The sequence below is a fragment of the Somniosus microcephalus genome, unplaced genomic scaffold (genome assembly GCF_052327205.1).
Source record: "Somniosus microcephalus isolate GS21.2 unplaced genomic scaffold, FLI_Smic_1.0 unresolved_chr3, whole genome shotgun sequence".
Lineage (NCBI taxonomy): Eukaryota > Metazoa > Chordata > Chondrichthyes > Squaliformes > Somniosidae > Somniosus > Somniosus microcephalus.
The window spans coordinates 55,184,774-55,206,046 of NW_028225181.1; the positions used below are offsets into that span (position 1 = coordinate 55,184,774).

The 21,273-nt window shown below is 49.1% G+C and overlaps 1 protein-coding gene across 2 annotated transcripts in view; it reads left to right on the forward strand.

The window, feature by feature from the left end:
• The window catches only part of mfap5 (microfibril associated protein 5), a 112,499-nt gene that overhangs the window by 36,780 nt on the left and 54,446 nt on the right, over positions 1 to 21,273 (forward strand). For both annotated transcript variants that reach the window (XM_085976801.1, XM_085976800.1), the window contains exon 2: positions 15,452 to 15,543. In XM_085976801.1, the coding sequence (XP_085832927.1) occupies positions 15,498 to 15,543 (46 nt within the window). In that variant the 5' untranslated portion in view covers positions 15,452 to 15,497. The remainder of the gene's footprint in view (positions 1 to 15,451; positions 15,544 to 21,273) is intronic.

Below are 21,273 nucleotides of genomic sequence, written 5' to 3' on the forward strand. Positions count from 1 at the left end.
TCCACATAATCAGAGCTAATATCCTTCATTACAATTGTGTTAATCCCTTCTTTAACCAGTAATGCTACCCCACCTCCCTTTCCTTTTTGCCTATCTTTCCTGAATATCGAATACCCCTGGATGTTGAGTTCCCAGTCTTGGCCATCCTTGAGCCACGTTTCCGTAATCCCAACCAAATCATATTCGTTTACCTCTATTTGCGCAGCCAATTCATCCACCTTATTACGAATGCTCCTCGCATTAAGACACAAAGCCTTCAGACTTGTTTTTTTAACGTTCTCAGACCTATTAGAATTATTATTTACTGTGGCCATGTTTGATTTAAACCGTTGATTTCTCTGACTGCCACTTTTGTTTTTCTCCTTCCTATCTTTTGCTTTTATCCTTGTTTCCCTTTCCTCTGTCTCCCTGCTCAGGTTCCCAAACCCCTGGCATTTTAGTTTAAACCCTCCCCCAGAGCACTAGCAAACACTCCCCCTAGGACATCAGTCCCGGTCCAGCCCAGGTGCAGACCGTTCGGTTTGTACTGGTCCCACCTCCCCCAGAACCGGTTCCAATGTCCCAGGAATTTGAATCCCTCCCCCTGACACCATTCCTCTAGCCACGTATTCATCTGAAATATCCTTCTATTTCTACTCTGACTAGCACGTGGCACCGGTAGCAATCCTGAGATTACTACCTTTGAGGTCCTATTTTTTAATTTACCTCCTAACTCCCTATATTCTGCTTTTAGGACCTCATCCCAGTTTTTACGTATTTCGTTGGTGCCTATATGCACCACAACAACTGGCTGTCCACCCTCCCCTTCCAAGATGTTCTGCAGCCGCTCTGAGATATCCTTGACCCTTGCACCAGGGAGGCAGCACACCATCCTGGAGTCTCGTTTGCGACCGCAGAAACGCCTATCTATTCCCCTTACAATAGAATCCCCTATTACTATAGCTCTCCCGCTCTTTTTCCTCCCATGCTAGGAAGTTGGCTGCTGCTGCTTTCCTCTGATAAGCCATCCCCCACAACAGCACTCAAAGTGGTGTATCTGTTTGAGAGGAGGATGACCACAGGGGACCCCTGCACTACCTGCCTGCGCCTAGTACTCTGCCTGTTGGTCACCCTGATGCGCCTCAATGACTTCAAGACTCAAAGTTAACTGAATAAAACAAGGCTTTTATTAGCAAAGAAAAGATGCCTGTGTCGTCACCTAGCTTCACCTAGCATGCTGCTGTTCTGCTGCAAGACAAGCCTGGGCTTGTCTTAAGTAGGGCCAGGTATGGGCGGAGCCGACACACAAAGGGGGCGGTGCACTATACACAATACAAGGTAAAACATCGGAGCAGGCAATACAATATATGTAGTTAACTACAGAGTCTGATGAATGACATATTTCATCACACACCCATTCCCTTTCTTCCTGTCCAACCTCTACCTGTGGTGTGTCCAACTCTGTAAACGTGCTATTCACGATGTCCCGAGCATCGTGAACGCTCCAGTATGCATCCAATCGCAGCTCCAGCACCGCAATGCGGTCTGTCAGTAGCTGCAGCTGGATGCACTTCCTGCACATGTAGTTGTCAGGAACACAGGAAGTGTCCCTGAGTTCCCACATATCGCAGGAGGAGCATATCACGTGGCCGGGCTGTCCTGCCATGACTTACCCTTTAATTAATTGAATTGACATTAAATCAATCAATCCCACTAATTACACTACGGTTAAATGGTTTACCAACAGTTCCCGCTACACCAGAGAGACGTCAGCAACTATAAATCACAGAGTTAAAGTTTAAAAATAGAGAAATACTCACCAACCAATCACTTATCTGCTTCCTGGTGACATCACACTTTGATTACTTTTTACCTCTCTCCCCCGCTGTTGAATTGGTAAGCCTCATTCGCTGCCGCCGCTTTTACCTGCCGCCGCGCTCCTCAATCCTCACCCAGGTCCATCGCTCTGGTCGGGCCTCGTTCGCTGCCGCCACTTTTACCTGCCGCCGCGCTCCTCAATCCTCACCCAGGTCCGTCGCTCTGGTCAGGCCTCATTCACTGCCGCCGCTTTTAACTGCCACCGCACTCCTCAATCCTCACCCAGGTCCGTCGCTCTGGTCGGGCCTCGCTAAATCCGCCACTTTTAACTGCTGCCGCGCTCCTCAATCCTCACCCAGGTCCGTCGCAGTGCATGCACGAAACCGGCACTTTCGTTGGGCCTATGTGTGAGTACCCACCGCGTATTCACCCGTGGGGACCCAAAGTTCTGGCCCTTAAAATGGTACTACTTCCTTCTCTAGTATTATCCAACACTCTCCCTCCTTTATGTACCTTATTCCTCTTTTCTACTTCTATATGCTGGTGCCCGCCCACCCTGCCAATTTAGTTTCAACCCTCCCCAACCACACTAGTGAATCTCTCTGTGAGGACATTGGTCCCAGTCCTGTTGAGTTGCAACCAGTCCCTTTTGACTAGGTGCCTCCTGCCCCAATGCTCCAAGAACCTGAAGCCCCCCCTCCTGCACCAAGCCTCAAGCCAGGCATTAATCCTCCCTATCTTCCTGCTTCTACTCTCGCTGGCGCGTGTTACTGGGAGTAATCCGACTTTATAACACTGGAGTTAACTCCAGTGACACTCATGCCATATATGGATTTTAGCAAGGCTTTTGACAAGGTCCCACATGGCAGACTGGTCCCATAGAAACATAGAAACATAGAAGATAGGAGCAGGAGTAGGCCATTCAGCCCTCGAGCCTGCTCCGCCATTTAATGAGATCGTGGCTGATCATCCAAACTCAGTACTCTGTCCCTGCTTTCTCCCCATATTCCTTGATCCCTTTAGCATTAAGAAATATATCTAACTCCTTCTTGAATATATTTAATGAATTGGCCTCAACTGCCTTCTGTGGTAGAGAATTCCACAGGTTCACCACTCTCTGGGTGAAGAAATTCCTCCTGATTTCAGTCCTAAATGGCCTACCCCTTATCCTTAGACTGTGACCCCTGGTTCTGGACTCCCCCGCCATCGGGAACATCCTTCCTGCATCTAGTCTGTCTAGTCCTGATAGAATTTTATAAGTTTCAATGAGATCCCCTCTCATTCTTCTAAACTCTAGCGAATATAAGCCTAATCGACCCAATAACTCCTCATACATCATTCCTGCCATCCCAGGTATCAGTCTGGTGAATCTACGCTGCACTCTCTCCATGGCAAGAACATCCTTCCTCAGATAAGGCGACCAAAACTGCACACAATACTCAAGGTGTGGTCTCACCTAGGCCCTGTACAACTGCAGCAAGACATCCTTGTTCCTGTACTCAAATCCTCTCACTATGAAGTCCAACATACCATTTGCCTTCTTAACCGCCTGCTGCACCTGCATGCTTACCTTCAGCGACTGGTGCACAAGGACACCCAGGTCTCGTTGCACTTCCCCTTTTCCCAATCTATTGCCGATCAGATAATAATCTGCCTTCCTGTTTTTGCCACCAAAGTGGATAACCTCGCATTTATCCACACTATGCTGCATCTGCCATACATCTGCCCAATCACCCAACCTGTCCAAATCATACTGGAGTTTCTCTACATCCTCCTCACAGCACACACGCCCACCCAGCTTTGTGTCGTCTGCAAACTTGGAGATATTACATCTTGTTCCCTTGTCTAGATCATTTAGATATATTGTGAATAGCTGGGGTCCTAGCACCGATCCCTGCGGTACCCCACTAGTCACTGCCTGCCACTTGGAAAAAGACCCGTTTATTCCAACTCGTTGCTTCCTGTCTGCCAACCAGTTCTCTATCCAAGACAGTACCTTACCCCCAATCCCATGTACTTTAACTTTGCACACTAATCTCTTATGCGGGACTTTATCGAAAGCCTTCTGAAAGTCCAAATACACCACATCCACTGGTTCTCCCTTATCTATTCTACCAGTTACATCCTCAAAAATTTCCAGTAGATTAGTCAAACATGATTTACCTTTTGTAAATCCATGTTGACTTTGTCCGATCCTGTCACTGTTTTCCAAGTGTTCTGCTATTACATCTTTTATAATGGACTCTAGCATTTTCCCCACTACCGATGTCAGGCTTACCGGTCTATAATTCCCCGTTTTCTCTCTACCACCTTTTTTAAATAGTGGGGTAACATTAGCTATCCTCCAAGCCATGGGAACTGTTCCAGAGTCTATAGAATTTTGGAAGATGACCAGCAATGCATTTACTATTTCTAGGGCCACTTCCTTAAGTACCCTAGGATGTAGATTATCAGGACCTGAGGATTTATCGGCCTTCACTCCCGTCAATTTCCCTAACACCATTTCCCTACAAATACTGATTTCTTTCAGTTCCTCCCTCTCATTAGACCCTATGTTCCCGCACATCTCTGGGAGGTTATTTGTGTCCTCCTTTATGAAGACAGAACCAAAGTGTGTATATAATTGGTCTGCCATTTCTTTGTTCCCCATTATAAATCACGAAAGTAAAAGCCCATGGGATCCAGGACAAAGTGGCAAGTTGGATCCAAAATTGGCTCAGAGGCAGGAAGCAAAGGGTCATGGTCGACGGGTGTTTTTGCGACTGGAAGGCTGTTTCCAGTGGGGTTCCGCAGAGCTCAGTGCTGGGTGATTTGCTTTTTCTGGTATATGTTAGATCCGGGTATCTTAATGTGGTGTCCTTCAATAATCAGACAAAGACTGCAGGGAACGATCAACAGGTGTTTACTGAATGAGGGTTCAAACTGCAACTGACTGTACAGATCACTACTCAGGGTTTATATACAGGTGTGGTCACTGCCGGTACTACAGGATACAGGAGCTGTGAAAAGTAGTTCTCCCCCTTAAAGGGACATACATTACAATTACTCCCCTTTTAGATTAACAGTACCATAACACTCGTTTAACAATTAAATATCAAACTAATTACAATTAACACTTTTAACATGCAACATTAACTGGAAATAGTCTATTTATAAATTCAGTCTTTGGGGAGGCTTCCTGATTCTTTCTGGATAACGCCTTTCCCGAGTGTCTCGCTCTTGGTGCGGAGGCGGTTCTAACACCCTGTCATCAGTTGATTCATCAGCTTCCAATGCTATTGTTTCTGAGGTAGATGCGACCTGTACGTCGGGTTCCTCATCAGGTATGTATGGCCGAGACATGGGGTTGGCTCGTTCCTGTGACTCTAGGATCTGGTCAGCATGGCGTCTCACAATGTTCTCCCCAACATCCACTGTGTACATTAGTGGCCCCTGCCGTGTGCATATCGTTCCTGGTTGCCATTTCTCTGTTCGGTAGTCGCGGGCCAAGACTGGTTGCCCTACATTGAAGCTCCTTGTTGGCTTCTCATTGATGTGCTGGAATTGCTTATTCTCAACATCTCTTCGTACATTTGGTCTGAGCAAATCCAGATGAGATCTCAACCTTCGGTTAAAGAACATCATGGCTGGGGCCTGGTTGGTGACTGCATGTGTCGCATTTCTGTAGGCTAACAGGAAATTGTCCACCTTATGCTGCAGTGGAATGTCGTCATCGCACATGGCCTTTACTGCTTTTTTAAAGGTTTGTACGAACCTCTCAGCCAATCCATTTGTGACTGGATGATACGGGGCGGATATGTAATGCCTTACCCCATTCCTTTTCATAAATCTTCGAAACTCTTCGGACACAAACTGTGGTCCGTTATCAGAGCAAATCTGCTCTGGCAAGCCGTTCCTGGCAAAAATGGTCCGTAGAACTGCAATAGTTTTCTCCGTGGTGGTGGAGGACATTTTGATCACCTCAGGCCATTTCGAGTGCGCATCCACGGCTATTAAAAACATTGAGTCCATGAATGGACAAGCAAAATCAATATGCACCCGTTGCCATGGAGATGAGGGCCACTCCCATGGGTGTAGAGGGGCATGTGGTGGTGCATTTTGGACCTTCTGGCATCCTTAGCAGCTCTTTGTCAGGTCCTCGATTTGCTGATCGATCCCCAGCCACCACACATAAGCCCTAGCAAGGCTTTTCATTTTCACCCCTCCCAGATGACCTTCGTGAAGCTCATTGAGCACTCTCTCCCTTAACTTGGGTGGAATTACCACTCGGGATCCACACATCAAGGTCCCCTGGCATACTGACAGCTGTTCTCTTCTGGATGAGAATGCTGGCAACAGTGAGTCGCCATGTGCTGGCCATCCCTTCACCGTCAAATCATATACCCGAGACAGTGTCGGGTCATTTCGGGTCTCCTTCTCTATACCAGCGTTAGTTACTGGCAAGCATTCAATTATAGTCAAATGAAATATTTCGACAGGACCCACTGCTGGTGCTTCCTCCGCAGTAGGCAGTGGCAGGCGTGATAGCCCATCAGCGTTTCCATGCTGTTTCGTGCCCTTATAATCGATATCATATTGGTGCGCCCCTAGAAAAAGGGACCATCTTTGTAGCCGTTGTGCAGTCATCACCGGAACGCCCTTCTTTGGATTAAAGATGGAGACAAGTGGTTGGTGATCAGTCAGCAAGGTTAACTTCTGCCCGTGCAGATAGTGATTGAACTTTTTCACTCCCCACACTAGGCTGAGGGCCTCCCTGTCAATCTGGGCGTAGTTACGCTCGGCTGAGGTTAGTGACCGAGACACAAAGGCTACTGGCCTCTCCGAGCCGTCCGGTAATTTGTGCGACAGCACCACTCCAATGCCATAGGGTGATGCATCACACGCCAACTGAATTGGTAGTGCTGGGTTGAAATGAGCCAACACCTCTTTTGATGTGATCAATGCTTTGCTCTTCTGGAAAGCTCATTTACATTCGTCATTCCACTTCCATGGTACCCCCGTTTGCATTAGGATGTTCAGTGGGTGTAGTACGGTAGACAAATTCGGCAAGAACGTATGGTAGTAGTTCACCAGCCCGAGGAACGACCTCAGTTGTGATACATTTTCCGGTGCTGGAGCCTTGACTACTGCCTCAATCTTTTCAGGGGACTTATGTAACCCCTCTTTATCAATAACGTGGCCACAATACGAGATCTGCTCCTGGAAAAACTCGCATTTGTGGCGATTAGCTCAGAGCCCATATTCCTTCAATCTAGTGAGCACCTGCTCCAGGTTGGTGAGGTCATCACTGTCATTTTCGCACGTGACCAGGATGACGTCCAAATAACACTGGGTCCCTGGAATCCCTTGCAGGACTTGTTCCATTGCCCTTTGCCAAATAGCCGGAGCTGATGCTACCCCGAACACCAGCCGGTTGTATTGGTAGAGACCTTTATGAGTGTTGATCGTGAGGTACTGTTTCGAGGCTTCTTCTACATCCATTTGCAGGTACACCTGGGCCAGATCAATCTTAGTGAAGCGTTTCCCTCCAGATAGCGAGGCGAAAATATCTTCAATCCGCGGAAGCGGATATTGTACAGTGTGAAGGACTGGGTTCACTGTCACCTTAAAGTCCCCACAGATGCGAACCTTCTTTGGTTCCCCAGGCATATTACTCAACGACCTCTTCATTACAGGAACGGTGGGTGTAGCTCACTCGCTCCAGTCCACTTTGGACAGTACTCCTGAACGTTCCAAATCTTCCAGCTCTGCTTCGACGGCTGGGCGGATCGCATAAGGTATCGGTCTGGCCTTAAAAAACTTTGGGCTTGCATTTTCCTCTATTTTGATCATCGCTGTTATGCCTTTTAGTATTCCGAGTCCCTGCTGGAACACTTCTTGTGCATCAGTTAGCATTTTTGACAGTCGTCCAGGTGTGACGTCGTCATCATTTTTGGCATCTACAGTCAGTGCTTGTATGGAATGCCAATCTAGCTGTATCTTCCGGATCCATTCACGTCCTAGTAGTGGTGGTCCTCCATCTGGCAATACATATAGGTCCATTTTTGGTGTTTCCTTGCCGTTATATATAACGTTCACCCTTATTTTTCCTTTGGGGTAGACTTTTTGCCCCGTGTACATCTTCAAGACAATCTTTGTATCTCTCAAGGGTATATGTGAGAATAGCCGCTTGTAGTCCCTTCGGTTTATGACTGTTAGGGCTGATCCTGTGTCCAATTCCATTTTCACTTGGACTCCTGCTATCTTGAGCGTGACCCAGATAGTTTGGTGATCCTCCGTTTTGATCACATTATGTCGTTTCAGACAACCCAGCTCCTTGCTTCCGGAGTCTGTATCACTCTTCTGTTCGTCTGAACTACTCTCCGTCACCTTATGTACCTTCTTGTACTTCTCCTGTGGAGATTTCTTGCTGCTGGTTTTCTTTCCCGACGTGCAGACTCTTGCTATGTGTCCTACTTTTCCACACTGTCTGCACACTTTGTCCTTGAACCAGCAATCATTATGGTCGTGTGTTGTTCTGCCGCAGCAATAGCACTTCACTGTTCCGTATGACATTTCATTTGTGCCATATTCTTGCAGTGTCCGTTGTATCTCTGCAGCGCCCCGTGCGGCTGCTTCATGTGATACTGCAATGCTGAATGCCTTTTCTGATAGAAGCCGTTTCTGGGTTCCTTCACTTTGAAGCCCACACACAAACTTGTCCCTTAAAGTATCTGCTAGTCCCGTTCCAAACTGGCAGTGTTTCGATAGCTTGCGCAGTTCCGTTAAATACTCAGCATTACTTTCATCTTTATGCTGGTTCCTTTTGTGAAACTAAAATCTTTCTACTATCAGCAGTGGTGTGGGGTTTAAGTGGTCCTGTAGATTGACACTATGTTTTCAAAATCCTTTTCTACTAGCTTCTCTGGGGTTACTAGGTTTTGTAGTAAGCCATATGTTTTTGCACCCATTGAATTCAACAATACCAGCACTTTCTTGTCATCTGGCACTTCATTTGCCTTGCAGTATACTTCTATGCGCTCGACATATGTCGTCCAATCTTCGACTTCATTGTCGAACGCTGTGATACTGCCACTCTTCGGCATTTTTTTTTTCTGTGGTTAGACTGACTTAAAATGGCATCTCCCGCGCTTTCCTTTCTTCCCCGCAGTGGCTTAAAATGGCGTCTCCCGCGCTGCTGCCAACGCCGCTCTCGGCGGTCCTCCTGGCAAATGGCGACACCCTGTGGGTTTCATGCGCTGCTCCTGCGCTGCTGCCAATGCCGCTCTCTGCGGTCCTCGTGGCAATGGCAGCGCCTCGCGTTTTCCTGCGCGCCTCTCTCCCCCTGTTGATGCTGCTCGGCCCTTGAACACCGGCTGCGCTCTGCTCTCTCTCGCCTCTCTCCCCCGTTGACGCCGCTCGGTCCTGAACACCGGCTGCGCTTTGCTCTCTCTCGTTGACGCTGCTTGGCCCTTTAACACCGGCTGCGGCCCATGCGCTCTGCCCTCTCTCTCTCCCCCGTCGACGCTGCTCGGCCTTTTTCTGTGCCGCTCGGTCGGCTCTAGCCGCCGCTGTCCGGGAAGGGTCTGCGCAGTACCTATTGCCAGCCCGTTTCGCTGGACCACCGTGGCTGGAAAGCCAAGCCTGGCTCTCGACAGCCTCCCCTGCGATGCCCGTGCTTCTGGACTCGACCTCCTTCCACTGATCTCCAGGAGCGAATCCCTGGGAGGTGATGCAGAGTTGCAGGTAGGTTCGAATCTTTCTCGTCGTCAATGTTAGATCCGGGCATCTTAATGTGGTGTCCTTCAATAATCAGACAAAGACTGCGGGGAACGATCAACAGGTGTTTACTGAATGAGGGTTCAAACTGCAACTGACTGTACAGAGCACTACTCAGGGTTTATATACAGGTGTGGTCACTGCCGGTACTACAGGATACAGGAGCTGTAAAAAGTAGTTCTCCCCCTTAAAGGTACATACATTACAGTATATATCAATGATTTGGACTTGAATGTCAGAAGTATAATTAAGAAGTTTGCAGATGATACAAAAATCGGCCGTGTGGTTGATAATGAAGAAGAAAGCTGTAGACTGCAGGAAGATATCAATGGACCGGTCAGGTGGGCAGAACAGTGGCAAATGGAATTCAATCTGGAGAAGTGTGAGGTAATGCATTTGGGGAGGGCTAACAAGGAAAGGGAATACACATTAAATGGTAGGACACTGAGTGGTGTAGAGGAACAAAGGGACCTTGGAGTGCATGTCCACAGATCCCTGAAGGTAGCAGGCCAGGTAGATAAGGTGGTTAAGAAGGCATACGGAATGCTTGCCTTTATTAGCCGTGGTACAGAATACAAGAGCAGGGAGGTTATGCTTCAACTGTATAAAGCACTGGTTAGGCCTCAGCTAGAGTATTGCGTGCAGTTCGGGTCACCACATTACAGGAAAGATGTGATTGCACCAGAGAGGGTGCAGAGATTTACCAGGATGTTGCCGGGAGTGGAGAATCTTAGCTATGAGGAAAGATTGGATAGGCCGGGTGATATACCTATCAATTCATCCAATGAAAAGCGACGAGTTAAGAAAGTAACTATAGGTTTTTATTGGCTAAATAACAGAGCCCACCCTCGTGGGTGATCAGATCCAACAAGGAGGAATACCAGCCAGTCGACCACCTTTGTACCTGGGCAGGTAGGTGGAGCCATGGGCGGAGTCAGCAGTGGTCAGCCCAGGTATAACAGCGTGACAAGAGGCGACCTCATGTAGTGATACAACAGTGTAAACAGTGATAACCATAGTGTAACGATATAACAGTGATAACCATAGTGTAACGATAGTGAACGATAAAAGTGGTTTACCACACTCACCCCTTGTTTAGATTTGAGTCCGGCGGGGTGAAGTGTACTACCAGTTCGGGTATGTCAGTCTGTCCGGAGGCCTCGTAAGCCTTTCTGATCGTCGCAGCAGCGGCGGCGGTGATGCAGTATCCGACGTTAATGCTGGTGTCTGCGTGGTCGGCGCAGGCTCGTGGGGTTCCGGCATGCCGTCTACCTGGGCTGGATCTGGGGGAGTGGTGGGGGGTAATGGTGGTGTCTCAGGGGTGCCCGAGGGTGCAAGGTCTCGTAAGGAGACTGTGTCCTCCCGCCCGTCTGGGTATGCCACATAGGCGTACTGGGGGTTGGCGTGCAGGAGGTCCACCCTCTCGACCAGGGGGTCCGTTTTATGGGCCCTCACGTGCTTTCGCAGCAAGACGGGCCCCGGAGAGGTCAGCCAAGTTGGTAGCGTGGTTCCCGTAGTCGACTTTCTGGGGAAAACAAACATTCGTTCATGGGGAGTGGCGTTAATGGCAGTGCAAAGCAGTGACCGGATGGAATGCAGTGCTGCCGGGAGGACCTCCTGCCAGCGAGAGGTTGGGAGGCCCTTAGACTTTAAGGCTAAGAGAACGGCCTTCCAGACAGTCGCGTTCTCTCTTTCCACCTGGCCGTTCCCCCGGGGGTTGTAGCTGGTGGTCCTGCTTGCAGCAATACCTCTCGCTAGTAGGAACTGGCGAAGTTCCTCGCTCATGAAGGAGGAGCCCCGGTCGCTATGTATATAGTTCGGGAACCCGAACAAGGCGAAGAGGTCGTTCAGGCATCTGATGACCGTGGTACTGGTCATGTCTGGGCAGGGGAAGGCGAAGGGGAAACGGGAGTACTCATCAATAATGTTGAGGAAGTACACATTACGGTCAGAGGACGGGAGGGGCCCCTTAAAATCGATGCTCAAGCGCTCGAAGGGGCGGGTGGCCTTGATCAGGCTTGCTCTGTCCGGCCTAAAGAAATGCGGTTTGCATTCGGCACAGGTTTGGCAGTTCCTGGTCATGGTCCTGACCTCCTCGATGGAGTAGGGCAGGTTGCGGGCCTTAATGAAGTGGTAAAGTCTGGTGACCCCTGGGTGGCAGAGGTCGTTGTGGAGGGTCTGCAGTCTATCAGTTTGCACGTTGGCGCATGTACTTCGTGATAGAGCATCTGGGGGTTCGTTCAGATTACCAGGCCGGTACAAGATATCATAATCATAGGTGGAGAGCTCGATTCTCCACCTCAAGATCTTGTCATTCTTGATTTTGCCCCTCAGCTTGTTATTAAACATAAAGGCGACCGAACGTTGGTCGGTGAGGAGGGTAAATCGTTTGCCTGCCAGGTAATGCCTCCAGCGTCGTACAGCCTCCACGATCGCCTGGGCCTCCTTCTCGACCAAAGAGTGTTGGGTCTCGGGGCCCTGGAGGGTCCTTGAGAAGAAGGCCACTGGTCTCCCCTCCTGGTTAAGGGTTGCGGCCAGGGCGAAGTCGGATGCATCGCTCTCCACTTGGAAAGGGATAGACTCATCAACCGCGTGCATTGTGGCCTTAGCAATGTCTCCCTTAATGAGGGAGAAGGCTGCGCACGCTTCTGCCGTCAGGGGGAAGGAGGTGGACTTCATGAGGGGTCTGGCTTTGTCCGCATAATTGGGCACCCATTGGGCATAGTAGGCGAAGAGCCCCAGGGTTCTCCTCAGCGCCTTTGGACAGTGGGGGAGGGGAAGCTCCATGAGGGGGCGCATTCTTTCGGGGTCGGGGCCGATGACTCCGTTCTCTACTACGCAGCCGAGGATGGCAAGGCGCGAGGTGTTAAACACACATTTCTCCTTATTGTAGGTGAGGTTCAGCCGCTGGGCCGTACGGAGGAATCTCTCCAGATTAGCATCGTGGTCCTACCGGTCGCGGCCGCAGATGGTGACGTTATCTAGATAGGGGAACGTGGCTTGCAGCCCGTTCTGGTCAACCATCCGGTCCATCTCCCTTTGGAAGACCGAAACCCCGTTGGTGACGCCGAAGGGAACCCTCAGGAAGTGGTAGAGGCGGCCATTCGCCTCGAAGGCGGTATACTGGCGGTCCTCAGGGCGGATAGGGAGTTGGTGATAGGCCGACTTAAGGTCGATGGTAGAGAATACGCGGTACTGTGCAATCTGATTGACCATATCAGATATGCGGGGAAGGGGGTATGCGTCCAGCTGGGTGTACCGGTTTATGGTTTGGCTGTAGTCGATGACTAGGCGGTTTTTATCGCCAGTCTTGACGACTACGACCTGAGCGCGCCAGGGGCTGTTGCTCCTCTCGATGATGCCCTCCTTCAGGAGGCGCTGCACTTCAGAGCTAATAAAAGCTCTGTCCCCGGTGCTGTACCGCCTGCTCTTGGTGGCGACGGGTTTACAGTCGCGGGTGAGGTTGGCGAACAGGGAGGGAGGCGGGACCCTGAGGGTGGATAGGCCGCAGGTGGTACGCGGTGGGTGGTTTAAAAGCTGCTGGTTGTCGACTGTGAGTGGGGGGAGGGGTCCACCATATGCTAGAGTGACACTTTGAAGGTGGGATTGGAAATCCAGCCCTAGTAGGACGGCAGCGCAGAGTTGGGGCAGGACGAGAAGTTTAAAATTTTTATACTCCGTGCCCCTAACCGACAGGGTCACAACACAGTAGCCGCTGATGTCTGTAGAGTGGGACCTAGACGCCATCGAGACCCGGTTGCGCGTTGGCCGGACAGTGAGGGAGTAGTGGCTCACCGTGTCTGGATGGATGAAGCTCTCCGTGCTTCCGCTGTCGAACAGGCAGGTCGTGGCGTGGCCGTTTACTTCGATGTCCATCATGGACTTGGACAGGTGATGCGGGCGAGCTTGGTCCAGTGTGACGGAGGCTAGTGTATGGCTGAGCGAGCTGCTGTAGTCTGCGGGTGAGGCGGTGGTCGGGTCTGGAGTCGAGGTGGCGGTCGAGTGTGGTGGGTAAAATGGCGGCGCCCACGAGGTGGAGTAAGATGGCGGAGAAGATGGCTGCCCCCACAACTCACATGTGGCACTGCTGGTGTCGGTGGCCTTGATCAAAGATGGCCGCCCCCACGACTCACACGAGGGGATACTGGCATCTGTGGCCTTGATGAAAGATGGCCGCCCCCACAGCTCGCATGAGACACTGCTGGTGTCTGTGGCTCTCCCCCTGCAGGCCTTAGCAAAGTGGCCTTTCTTCTGGCAACTGGAGCAAGTCGCGTTTCTCGCAGGGCAGCGCGACCTCGGGTGTTTCGCCTGGCCGCAGAAGAAGCAGCCGGCGGCCCGATCGCGGGGGTCCGATGTCGCAGCCGGTACCGGGGGTGGCGGTCCCGATCGGGTCCGGGACGCTGACGCTGAGGTAGGTCCCAGGGGCGGCGCTGCGAGGGGTATTGCGGTCGGGGTTGGTCCCGAGTCCCAGGGTCGCGAATTACAGTACCTGGAGTACGCCTCGAGGTCCCGGTGGGCCACTTCTAGGGAGCGAGCGAGGGCTGCAGCTGTGTTCAGGTCGAGGTCCTTTGCTTCAAGCAGCCTTTGCCATGAGTAGTCGGACCGCAGGCCTTTCACGAAGGCATCGCGGATATTATCTTCAGTATTTTCTGCCGCCGTTACCGCTTTAAAGTCACAGTCCCTGCCGAGTGTTTGTAGCGCCCGTAAAAATTCATCTACAGACTCTCCTGGCTGTTGCAGGCGGGATCTTAGGAGATATCTGGCATACATGGAATTTACCGGGCTCCGGTACTGTTGTTTCAGCAGGTTGATGGTGGCCTCGTATGTAGTAAGGTCCCGGATGAGTGCAAATACTTTAGGGCTCACTTGGGCGGTCAGAACTCTTAGCTTGGATCTCTGAGGCACGCCGGATTCTCCCAGGTAGGATTCGAAACAGCTCAGCCAGTGTTCGAAGTCGAGGGCTGAGTTTGCTGCCTGTGGGTTTAGATCCAGGTACGGTGGTCGGAGGGCTCGCAGCCAGGCCGGCTGCTGTGGCTGTTGTAGCTGGGCGTCTGACTGGTCGTTTGGCTGCTCCGTTGACTGGTCGTTTGGCTGCTCAGGTAACGACATTTTAAAATTTAGCCAATAAAATTGATATACCTATCAATTCATCCAATGAAAAGCGACGAGTTAAGAAAGTAACTATAGGTTTTTATTGGCTAAATAACAGAGCCCACCCTCGTGGGTGATCGGATCGAACAAGGAGGAATACCAGCCAGTCAACCACCTTTATACCTGGGCAGGTAGGTGGAGCCATGGGCGGAGTCAGCAGTGGTCAGCCCAGGTATAACAGCGTGACAAGAGGCGACCTCGTGTAGTGATACAACAGTGTAAACAGTGATAACCATAGTGTAACGATATAACAGTGATAACCATAGTGTAACGATAGTGAACGATAAAAGTGGTTTACCACACCGGGGTTGTTTTCTTTGGAACAGAGGAGGCTGAGAGGAGACCTTATTGAGGTGTATAAAATTATGAGGGGCATCGATAAAGTGGATAGAAAGGACCTATTTCCCTTAGCAGAGGGGTCAAAAACCAGGGGCACAGATTTAAAGTAATTGCGGGAAGGTTTAGAGAGGATTTGAGGGAAATTTCTTCACCCAGAGGGTTGTGGGGGTCTGGAACTCACTGCCTGAAAGGGTGGTAGAGGCAGGGACCCTAACCACATTTAAAAAGTACTTGGATGTACACTTGGGATGCTCGAACCTGCAGGGCTACGGACCAAGAGCTGGGAAGTGGGAATAGGCTGGGATAGCTCTTTGTTGGCCGGCGCGGACATGATGGGCCGAAATGGCCTCCTTCCGCGCTGTCACTTTCTATGATTCTATGATTTATTCTGCCTTTCGTATTTCAGACCGATTTACAAATTTCCTGCCAGGAATTTGCTGCCATTGGATTGAATGATGTTTGGCAGCACCGTGTGTATCACCTTCATGAGCCTCTCGGGTGAGTACGGGAATTGTAGCACTCCGGGAATATCCCCGATCCTGTCCACCCTTCCCTTCAGGAATCAGTGTTCTGGATTGAGTTCCTCAGGGCCGTGTTCCTCGGCCCAACCATCTTCAGCTGCTCCATCAATGACCTTCCCCTCCAACATAAGATCAGAAATGGTGATGTTTGCTGATGGTAAAAGCAAAAGACAGGAAGGAGAAAAACAAAAGTGACAGGCAGAGAAATCAAGGGTTTAAATCAAACATGGCCACAGTAAATAATAATTCTAAAAGATCTAAGAGCGTTAAAAAAACAAGCCTGAAGGCTTTGTGTCTTAATGCGAGGAGCATTCGTAATAAGGTGGATGAATTAGCTGCGCAAATAGAGGTAAACGAATATGATATGATTGGGATTACGGAAACATGGCTCCACGGTGGCCAAGGCTGGGAACTCAACATCCAGGGGTATTCAATATTCAGGAAAGATAGGCAGAAAGGAAAAGGAGGTGGGGTAGCATTGCTGGTTAAAGAGGGGATTAACACAATTGAAAGGAAGGATATTAGCTCTGATGATGTGGAATCTGTATGGGTAGAACTGAGAAATAACAAGGGGCAGAAAACGTTAGTGGGAGTGGTATATAGACCTCCAAACAGTAATGCGGAGGTCGGGGATGGCATTAAACGGGAAATTAGAGAAGCGTGCAATAAGGGCACAGCAGTTATCATGGGTGACTTTAATCTACATATAGATTGGGCTAACCAAATTAGTAACAATACTGTGGAGGAGGAATTCCTGGAGTGTATACGGGATGGTTTCCTGGATCAATATGTCGAGGAAACAACTAGAGATCAGGCCATCTTAGACTGGGTATTATGTAATGAGAAAGGATTAATTAGCAATCTTGTTGTGCGAGACCCCTTGGGTCAGAGTGATCATAATATGATAGAATTCTTCATTAAGATGGAGAGTAAAATAGTTGACTCAGAGACTAGGGTCCTGAATTTAAATAAAGGAGACTACGATGGTATGAGGCGCGAGTTGGGTAGGATTGATTGGGGAATGTTACTCAAAGGGTTGACGGTGGATGGGCAATGGCAAACATTCAAAGATCACATGGATGAACTGCAGAATTTGTTCATCCCAGTTTGGCATAAAAATAAAACAAAAAAGGTGACTCAACCGTGGCTAACAAGGGAAATTAGGGATAGCATAAGATCCAAGGAGAGGACATATAAATTGGCCAGATAAAGCAGTAAACCTGAGGATTGGGAGCAGTTTAGGATTCAACAAAGGAGGACAAAGGGATTAATTAAGAAAGGGAAAATAGAATATGAGAGTAAGCTTGCAGGGAACATAAAAACTGACTGTAAAAGCTTTTATAAATATGTGAAGAGAAAAAGATTGGTGAAGTCAAGCGTAGGTCCCTTGCAGTCAGAATCAGGGGAATTTATAATGGGGAACAAAGAAATGGCAGTCCAATTAAATACATACTTTGGTTCTGTCTTCACAAAGGAGGACACAAATAATCTTCCAAAGATGTCGGGGAACATAGGGCCTGATGAAAGGGAGGAACAGATAGAAAACAGTATTTGTAGGGAAATGGTGTTAGGGAAATTGATGGGATTGAGGGCTGATAAATCCCCAGGGCCTGATAATCTACATCCTAGGGTACTTAAGGAAGAGGCCCTAGAAATAGTAGATGCATTGCTGGTCATCTTCCAAAATTCGATAGATTCTGGAACAGTTCCCATGGATTGGCGGGTAGCTAATGTTACCACACTGTTCAAAAAGGGTTGTAGAGAGAAAACGGGGAATTACAGACCGGTAAGCCTGACATCGGTAGTGGGGAAAATGCTAGAGTCCATTATAAAGGATGTAATAGCAGAGCACTTGGAAAAAAGCGATCGGATCGGACAAAGTTAACATGGCTTTACAAAAGGTAAATCGTGCTTGACTAATCTACTGGAATTTTTTCAGGATGTTACTGGTAAAATAGATAAGGGAGAACCAGTGGATGTGGTGTATTTGGATTTTCAAAAGGCTTTCGATAACATCCCGCATACGAGATTAGCGTGTAAAATTAAGGCACATGGGATTGGGGGCAAGTTATTGACGGATAGGCAACTGGTTGACAGGCAGAAAGCAAAGAGTTGGAATAAACGGGTCTTTTTCCGAGTGGCAGGCAGTGACTAGTGGGGTACCGCAGGGATCGGTCCTTGGACCCCAGCTATTCACAATACATATTAATGATCTAGACAAGGGAACTAGATGTAATATCTCCAGGTTTGCAGATGACACAAAGCTGGGTGGGCGTGTGTGCTGTGAGGAGGATGCCGAGAAACTCCAGTATGATTTGGACAGGTTGGGTGATTGGGCAGAAGCATGGCAGATGCAACATAACGTGGATAAATGCGAGGTTATCCACTTTGGTGTCAAAAACAGGAAGGCAGATTATTATCTAAATGGCAATAGATTGGGAGAAGGGGAAGTGCAACGAGAACTGGGCGTCCTTGTGCACCAGTCGCTGAAAGTAAGCATGCAGGTGCAGCAGGCAGTTAAGAAGGCAAATGGTATGTTGGCCTTCGTAGCGAGAGGGTTTGAGTACAGGAACAAGGATGTCTTGCTGCAGTTGTACAGGGCCTTGGTGAGGCCACATCTTGAGTATTGTGTGCAGTTTTGGTCGCCTTATCTGAGGAAGGATGTTCTTGCCATGGAAGGAGTGCAGCGAAGATTCACCAGGCTGATACCTGGGATGGCAGGAATGACGTATGAGGAGAGATTGGGTCGATTGGGCTTGTACTCGCTGGAGTTTAGAAGAATGAGAGGGGATCTCATTGAAACTTATAAAATTCTAACAGGACTAGACAGACTAGATGCAGGAAGGATGTTCCCGATGGTCGGGGAGTCCTGAACCAGGGGTCACAGTCTAAGGATAAGGGGTAAGCCATTTAGGACAGAGATGAGGAGGAATTTCTTCACCCAGAGAGTAGTGAACCTGTGGAATTCTCTACCAAAGAAGGCAGTAGAGGCCAATTCATTAAATATATTCAAGAAGGAGTTAGATATGTTTCTTAAGGCTAAAGGGATCAAGGGATATGGGGAGAAAGCAGGGACAGGGTACTGAATTTGGATGATCAGCCATGATCTCATTGAATGGCGGAGCAGGCTCGAGGGGCCGAATGGCCTACTCCTGCTCCTATCTTCTATGTTTCTATGTTTCTGTGATGACTGCACAGTGTTCAGTGCCATTCACAACTCCTTAGATAATGAAGCAGTCCATGCCCACAAGCAACAAGACCTGGACGACGTTCAGGCTTGGGCTGATAAGTGGCAGGTAACATTCGCGCTACAGAAGTGCCAGACAATGACCATCTCCAACAAGCGAGTCTAACCACCTACCCTTGACATTCAATGGCATTACCATCGCTGAATCCCCCACCATCAACATGCTGGGGGTCACCATTGACCAGAAACTTAACTGGACCAGCCACATAAATACTGTGGCTACAAGAGCAGGTCAGAGGCTGGGTATTCTGCGGCGAGTGTCTCACCTCCTGACTCCCCAAAGCCTTTCCACCATCTACAAGGCACAAGTCAGGAGTGTGATGGAATACTCTCCACTTGCCTGGATGAGTGCAGCTCCAACAACACTCAAGAAGCTCGACACCATCCAGGACAAAGCAGCCCGCTTGATTGGCACCCCATCCACCACCTTAAACATTCACTCCCTCCACCACCGGCGCACCGTGGCTGCAGTGTGTACCATCTACAAGATGCACTGCAGCAACTCACCAAGGCTTCTTCGGCAGCACCTCCCAAACCCGCGACCTCTTCCACCTAGAAGGACAAGGGCAGCAGGCGCATGGGAACACCACCACCTCCAAGTTCCCCTCCAAGTCACACACCATCCTGACTTGGAAGTATATCGGCTGATCCTTCATCGTCGCTGGGTCAAAATCCTGGAACTCCCTCCCTAACAGCACTGTGGGAGTACCTTCACCACACAGACTGCAGCGGTTCAAGAAGGTGGCTCACCACCACCTTCTCAAGGGCAATTAGGGATGGGCAATAAATGCTGGCATTGCCAGTGACGCCCACATCCTATAAATGAATAAAAATAAAACCCTGGTGGACACTGGGAGCGCTGACTAGGCAACTCTGAATCCACAGCGAAAACATCACAGTTTGTGTCTGATAGACGGGGAGTGTGGGGGAATCTGGAAAACAGGTGAACAACAGAGCAAGAGAGAGAGACTGAGACAGAGAGAGAGAGAGAGAGGCAGAGAGAGAGAGACAGAGAAAGAGAGACAGAGAGAGAGACAGAGAAAGAGACAGAGAGACAGAGAGAAAGAGAGAGAGACAGAGAGAGACAGAGAGAGAGAGAGAGAGATGAGACAGAGAGAGACAGAGATAGAGAGAGAGACAGAGAGAGAGAGAGAGACAGAGAGACAGAGAGAGATGAGACAGAGAGAGACAGAGAGAGAGACAGAGAGAGACAGAGAGAGAGAGAGAGAGATGAGACAGAGAGAGACAGAGATAGAGAGAGAGACAGAGAGAGAGAGAGAGAGACAGAGAGACAGAGAGAGATGAGACAGAGAGAGACAGAGAGAGAGAGACAGAGAGAGACAGAGACAGAGACAGAGAGACAGAGAGAGAGAGAGAGACAGAGAAAGAGAGACAGAGAAAGAGACAGAGAGACAGAGAGAAAGAGAGAGAGAGAGACAGAGAGAGAGAGACAGAGAGAGAGAGAGAGAGAGATGAGACAGAGAGAGACAGAGATAGAGAGAGAGACAGAGAGAGAGAGAGACAGAGAGAGAGAGACAGAGAGAGACAGAGAGAGAGAGACAGAGACAGAGAGAGAGAGAGAGAGAGACAGAGAGAGAGAGACAGAGAGAGACAGAGAGAGAGAGACAGAGAGAGACAGAGATAGAGAGAGAGACAGACAGAGAGAGAGACAGAGAGAGAGATAGAGAGAGAGAGAGAGAGAGATAGAGAGAGAGACACAGAGAGAGACGCTGGACGCCATAATAACAGAAAAAGAACTTCTTGAAAAACTCAAGGACCTGCGACCAGGAAAAGCCTGCGGGACAGACGGCATACTAAACGAGATGATTAAACACACAGACAACAAAATGAAACTGGCTATCCTAAAACTCTTCAACTTGGTTCTGAGTGTCGGTTATTTCCCTGATATCTGGAACAAAGGACTCATAACGCCCATATACAAAAGTGGGGACAAAATCGACCCAAACAACTATCGAGGCATCTGTGTAAACAGTAACCTGGGGAAGGTATTCTGTAGCATCATAAACAAAAGACTTATAAACTTCCTTGAGGAGCACAATGTCTTGAGTAAAAGCCAAATTGGATTCCTGCCAAACTATAGAACATCCGATCATATCTTCACCCTACAGACCCTAATTGACAAACACGTTCACCATAACAAAAGCAAAATCTACGCATGCTTTGTAGATTTCCAGAAGGCTTTCGACTCCATCTGGCATGACGGTTTATTCCTGAAACTTATCGAAAGTGGGGTAGGAGGGAAAACATATGATGTAATTAAATCAATGTATACAAACAACAAATGTGCAGTTAAAATTGGAGACAAACAAACAAAATACTTCCCACAGGGGCGGGGGGTGACGCAGGGCTCGCCAATCTCACCGACACTCTTTAATATTTACATAAATGGATTGGCAAAACTACTTGAACAATCTACAGCACCCGGCCTCACCCTATATG